Source organism: Rhagoletis pomonella, unplaced genomic scaffold, assembly GCF_013731165.1.
Source record: "Rhagoletis pomonella isolate Grant_MI unplaced genomic scaffold, Rhpom_1.0 Rhpom_scaffold_00002, whole genome shotgun sequence".
Taxonomy (NCBI): Eukaryota; Metazoa; Arthropoda; class Insecta; order Diptera; family Tephritidae; genus Rhagoletis; species Rhagoletis pomonella.
In genome coordinates this window covers 80,935,614-80,942,243 of record NW_023458556.1, presented here as the reverse complement: position 1 = coordinate 80,942,243, position 6,630 = coordinate 80,935,614, and the positions used below count along the sequence as shown (strand labels likewise).

The 6,630-nt window shown below is 37.4% G+C and overlaps 2 protein-coding genes across 2 annotated transcripts in view; both read right to left on the bottom strand.

Annotated features, from left to right (window-relative positions):
- LOC118734106 (nuclear transcription factor Y subunit alpha) overlaps positions 1–6,630 on the bottom strand; it is a 155,041-nt gene that overhangs the window by 8,794 nt on the left and 139,617 nt on the right.
- LOC118734107 (zinc finger BED domain-containing protein 4-like) lies at positions 3,072–4,572 on the bottom strand. Its single transcript, XM_036463816.1, has 2 exons — positions 4,433–4,572; positions 3,072–3,725 (listed from the first exon to the last, which is right to left on the bottom strand). Exon 2 carries the CDS (start codon positions 3,580–3,582, stop codon positions 3,106–3,108), a length of 477 nt encoding a protein of 158 aa, XP_036319709.1. The 5' UTR covers positions 3,583–3,725; positions 4,433–4,572; the 3' UTR covers positions 3,072–3,105.

The following is a 6,630-nucleotide window of genomic DNA, read 5'->3' as shown; positions in this document are numbered from 1 at the left end:
TCTAGAGATGCCATAAGATTCTACACGGACGGCTCCAAACTAGAAAACAGGGTAGGAGGAGGCGTCTACTCGGAGAAATTGGGAATAAAAAGATCATTCCGACTACCTGACCACTGTAGTGTCTTTCAAGCCGAATTGGCAGCCATACAAGAAGCCGTTGACAGCCTAAAACTAGCTGTTATCGCCACTACGGAAATATATATATACTCAGACAGTCAGGCGGCCCTTATGGCGCTTGACTCTGTCACTATAAATTCGGAAACAGTTGCCAACTGCCGCAAATCACTTAACGTGATGGCAGAGCAGTTCGCTTTGCACCTGGTATGGGTACCGGGGCACAGTTACATACCAGGAAATGAGAAGGCAGACGAGCTTGCAAGGGCGGGTACTTCCTCTCCACTTTCACCAGCCTGGAAGAGGTTGGGTATGCCACTCGCTTCCTGCAAGCTCTTACTAAGGGAGAACTTCCTTGAAGAAGCGGCCTCCAGATGGGAGCGCACTGAAAACTGTAATACAACGAAGCTTACATGGCCAAAATGGGATGTACGGAGATCGAGAGAAATTCTCACTCTCAACAAAGGCGATATGTCACTGGCCATTGGTCTGCTCACAGGACATATTTTGATAGGAAGGCACGCAGAACGCCTCGGGGTTAGTCACAACGACTACTGCAGGAGCTGCCACGACGAAGAAGAGCCTGAATCAATAAGGCACTTACTCTGCGATTGCCCAGCACTGGGCAGGAAAAGACAGAAATTCCTAGGTATAGGTCTTCTAGACGATCTAAGCGCGACTGCTAAGTTTGGAATACGGCAGTTGCTAAGGTTTGCAGACTCCACAAACTGGTTTAAGGAATAGGGGTTTTCTTTGGATCCATGTGGTATCACAATGGGCCCTGATCGGGCCTAAGTGTGCTGGCGCCCTCTGGGCCTAGCAGCCACTTCAACCTAACCTAACCTAACCTAAGACGTCCACCAAAATATTTCGGGTAAATATTAAGATTTAAGGGAGCTGGACCCATTTGAAAATATCTCCAAAAATGGAGTTTTTTATGAATAAAAATAGTTTCTTAAAGAACTTTTTGAAAAAAGTCCCCTCAGATGACAAAACAGATTAGGCTTAAAAAATCTGCATAAAAGTATTTAAAAATCTTTTCAACGGTATCGTAATAATGAGATTTTTGATGCTGCTTTTTTACTGTTTTTTTTTTGATTTACGAAAAACTTAAATAACTGGCCCAAAACTATTCTGGTTTAGACTTATGGGATCTCGGTTGAAAGGTATTTCCCCACTATTTTTATCTATGTGCAAAAAAAAAGTCATTCGTGTCCCATTTTTTTTTCAAATACCAACACATCTTAGTTCTACTTTGAATGATGTTCGCTCATCCTACCTTTCTCTTTCATCCTTTGAATGAGCTTGTTAGCGAAGAAATAAAAAGGGTAAGAAAATACCTTTCCAATGATACCTCACAAGTCTAAATCGGAAGAGTTTAGGTTCAGTTATTCCTATACCAATCTATGAAAAAAGTTAAAAAAACAGCATCAAAAATCTCATTATTACGATTCCGGTCAACATTTTTTTAATTTTTTTGTAAATTTTTTAAGCTTGAACCGTTTTGTCATTTGAGCAGATTTAAAAAAAAAACAGATTTAAGAATCAATTCAAAAACAATTCCTACTTTTTGCTTTAAGAAATTTCCGATGGGATTCTCAATATAACCTTCCACCTTATACGAGCCGATTAAAATTTATTAATCTTCCTACACTTTCCAGCCGCAGGCAAATGCTTGGTACAATTTTTATAGTTAAATTACTAACAGGCTCAATTTCAAGTCCGCTTCTTCTTGGCGAAGTTAGCCTTAATGTTCCCTCCCGGGTATCAAGACACTTTTGCCCCCTATTTCTGAACGCTTGTAAAACTAATTTTGAATTGCACGACCCACTCCGTTGCTTATGCCAGGATTTTAACTCTCATTCCAGCACGTTTGATATATCAGATCCGCTTTTCAGCTTTAAGAAATCGATACAGTCCTCTCTCAATAAATTAATCATTAAAATAAAGACATAAAATCGGCTGATGAGTTTAGTTCTGTAGCTGAACAGTTTTAGATCTCGACACTTAACAAACTCCTGCCTATCGTGACTCGGCGCAAAAATTGAAAATACTGGTTGCGTAGGTCATGCGGACTGCGCCCCTCGTGCGGATGGGCGGGAATGGAGGGTAAAAACCGTTGGGATATTATTATTAAAAAAAAAAAAACTATTTTTATTCATAAAAAACTCCCATTTTTGGAGGTATTTTCAAATCGATCCAGCTCGCTCAAATCTTAATATTTTTCCGAAATATTTTGGTGGAAGTCTTAAAATATAAAAGATTTTATAATTTCAATGGAAAAACAGTACCGATTTTTTTTTTGTATGGGGAGTGATGCAGTCTTATGTACATATATGAGGTTTTCTTTTAAATCAGTAAGATATATTTATATATCTATATATCGTGGTTTAACCGTGGTTAAGATAACGCAAAACCGCGTATGTGAGGTTGCATAAATTATTTTGTAGAGATTAAAAACACTCATATTTCAAAATTGTTCTCTCTTTTATAAAGCAGTCGCATTTCTGGCTAGTATATTTCAGCACGAATGGACAAGACGTGAGCCAACAGCTTCGGTGCGCAAATCCATTTTTTTGGCAAATAATGTCAGATACGCGGTTTTGCAGAACGACGATACGCGGTTTTGTACTTTAAACGACGATATATGTACATATATGAGGTTGAGTACTTTTCATTTTTGTCATTAACAATTTTATACATAGCTCAAGTTAATATGCATCTTACCGATTTAAAAAAAATTCATGTGCATACTTACATACATATATCTATACAAATTAATATATATACATACTAGCAGACCCGGCGAACTTCGTCCCACCCAAAATAAGATTTTTAGTTTAAACTAGGGATGTGCCGGGTATCCGGTAGATATCCGGAATCCGGCCTATCCGGCCGTTTTTTGGTTATCCGGATATCGATTATAGAAGATTCAATTTAGAAATTTAACCCAGATTTTGTATTTTTGTAATCCAATTTAAAAGTGTCTAATTAGTAATCAAGGTTAACAATCTGTATATTTTTCATTACGAAAAGAAGCATTTCCGCATTATCGGGTAACAACCTATTCCTATTTTCAACATAAATGTTACCCGATGCACTAAATACTCTTTCCGAGTTCACTGAGGAAGGTGGCGCGCAGAGATACTTCATTGCCAGTGTAAACAAATTTGGATATTCTTTGCGGCTATACTTCCACCAAGTTAAGGGATCTTCTTGTCTGGATATAAGAGGTAGCTGCAAATATTTCTCTATTTCTAGTTCATAAATCGCTGCCTTTTTTCTTGTACGTTCGCTGCCTTGTCTACCAATCGTTTGGCTATCCATATCACTAGAAACACTAGAATCAGCATCAGAGCCGTTGGCGATTTCCTCAAAGCATTGCCAAATATCCTCGTGAGCTCGATCTTCGATGGAAGCTTTCACTATAGTTCGGCATTTTTCATATGATTCAACTGGTTTCTCCATGCTAACTGATTTATAATTTCGAATTAGTTCATCAACAACCCAGTTTTTAGCTTTATTGGCGTCAGAAAAAAAAAACGAAGTTTTGAAACGTGGGTCTCAAAATGTTGCAATAGTGAAGCATTGTCGTTGTTGAATGTTTAGTCCTATAATCAAGTAAATTTTTTTATTAAAAGTTATCGTTTTAGTACAAGATTAATAGGGACCTTACACGGGCAAATTGTTTGGTCAAACTGCGTGCATGGGTTTAGTGAAATTTTGTATGTACTATATGTGTGACGTGTATTGAGTTTCTAACAGCTCAACCTAATATTACCGGCGTGAGTTTTTCTACGTACGCACGCAAGTTTTTCACATCTGATTAACCGAAATAAATTTGCGTGCGTAATTTCTCAGAGTTGCATTTCTGTCAAATATACAGAAGTTGAGCAAAATTTGGTCATAAATGCAGAATAGCTCTGATTCTCAAATTAAAAAAAAAACATATGGGGATCGATAGAGATAGTTGCGGTGAGTATAACGGTATATTTATTTTTTTGCGGGAACAACAATTACAAAAGTTATAAAGGGTCAAAGTTCAAATTAAACAATTTTTTACACAATAATTTAAATAAAAACACATAATTGAACAAGGAAAAATATACGACTTAGTATTAGTATTAACAAATGAATACAAAGCTTCCTTAAGCTTCTCTTCAACTTCATCCAAAACGAAAAACTGAAATTTGAGGGGTATTTTGAAGCGTGTAAGTTAAACCATCTAATTACACAGAAGACAGTTTGATCAAACAATGTGACCATGTAAAGTCCATATAAGGCATCAACACACATGTGCGATTCTGACGGTGCGAACCTGTTCCGAAAAAATTACAACAATGCCGCAACTATTTATTGGAACATTCACAGCTCCTCATTACGTCGTGCCGAAATTGCAGACCTACGCGTTCGGAAACGAAAAAGGTTAATAGGCGGGTTCTCTATAATTTAAACAAAAATTAACGTAAGAAAACAAAACATCTTGATTGTTCAAAAGCAAAGAATTTCATGAAGTTTGTTTTTTGTTTGTTTATAAGATGCCATTTTTCACTGCGATAGCATCGCACAGATGTGTGCGTAATTGTGTTTTCGAAGTGGTAAATTCTGTAGCATCAGAAACGGTGCGGAGGTCGAGGTGAACTCGAGCCGGCAAAAAACAATATTGTGAAATTTATTAAGGGCAGCAGTCTAACGGATATCCGATCGGATATCCGAATCCGGCTGTTATTTTTTACAGGATATCCGGAATTCGGTTATCCGGCAAAATCTATATCCGGCACATCCCTAGTTTAAACAAGTCGGTCCAACATTTTCTCCAACAGTCCACGTTTACGATTTCCATTGGCACATTCATCGGCTAAGATTATGGTTTGGTGGTCATTTGCCGCCTTAAATAACCTAACGAAAGTGTTATGTCCATGAAGAAGTTGCCTGGTGGCAACAATGATCCGGATCTATAGTGAATCTGCCCTAGAAACTTTATCTTATAGTTGGAGGCAATTTCAAAATGGGTGCGTATCATTGTTCAACAGAAATCCTATATATGTATGTACATTAGACTGTCCCAAAAACCAACATTGTTTTTTTGACGCATACCCCCTCATTTCATTGGTGTTATCTTAAAAAATATCCGAATCAAATTCTATGCAATTCTAACCACGGCAACCCGTGCCGACTTGCAGTCAAAGTTATCAGAATAAGCTTTTTGCAGTTCGCGTGTTTTGTTAATTTACTCATTTTACTTCTTTAAGCTAAGTGTACACGGTAGAGAAAAAACGCGAGATTTAGACAAAAATCTCGCTAGATACGTGTAAACACTCAACAGAGCTCTACGAGAGACTCACCTACAAAGTCTATGTGAGAGTTATTTAGCGAGACTTTTTCGTCGTGTACACAGTCCAACGGAGCTAGATCGAAAACTCTACGACAACTCTACGCTCTATTTAGCAAGCTAAATAGACTTTTTGCTCTACGGAAACGTATAGTAAAGTCTTGACAATGAACTTTATTACAGATTGTTAAATTTTGAAATGGCTACGACATTAAATCGTATATTCGATACAAGCACACCATTTTAAGTACATTTAGAATGTAGCCAAATAATGTACTGAGAATCATCCTCTTATTTTCATTGGCATTTCAATGGCTTTTCCAATAGCCTCCGTCCGTTGCAAAGGGGCATAATTATTGGTTAAAACATTTGAACAGGTGGTCTGGCACTCTGGCAACAGTCGTTGCTTCAGTTATCAGCTGTTTTGTGAGAGTGCCAGGCCACTTGCTCAACTTGGTGAATACCTACATACATACATATACATATATAGTAGTTTGGCAGGAACTGCTCGGAGAAACTGTTTGATGTGAGTCCAAAAGTACACATAGTACCAAAGAGAGAGGTTGCCATGTTTAATTTTTAGGTACATTTGTCTACTTTTAGGTACATTTTTGCGAAAATGTATTTTATCACGTCAGAAAATATGTGAATGCTGTCAAATCGACGAAGAGAGCGCTAGCTCTGATGGCGCACACTATATTTTCTACATCGTGGCTTTGATATAAATACATATATACATACAACAAGCTTTGACAACAATTCGAGAAACTAACTCTAGGCGAGAGGTAAACATTGTCTACCGTGTATACAGCTTGTAGAGTACGTGATAGATAAAAGTTGAGATTTCTCTATTTTTGTCTCTAGCTAGAGTCAATATCTCCTAGAGTTGCTCCTCCGTGTAAACTTAATTGAGAGAGGAGACTTTTATTTCAGTAAAACTCTCGAGAGATTTCTCTATCGTGTACGCTTAGCTTTATAAGACGGTATTACTATACTCCCTACAGTACACTGAGGGAAACAAATATTAAAATCAAATAGAAACGTAATTGATCCTACTATAAACGTCAACGAAAGTACTGTATATTGGTAAATATTCAATTCAATTACGCGCATATTAAAATGGCCGCGTTCGTACTGAAAAAGCATCCGTGAAGTGAATAATCAAGACAAAAACTAAAAAAAAA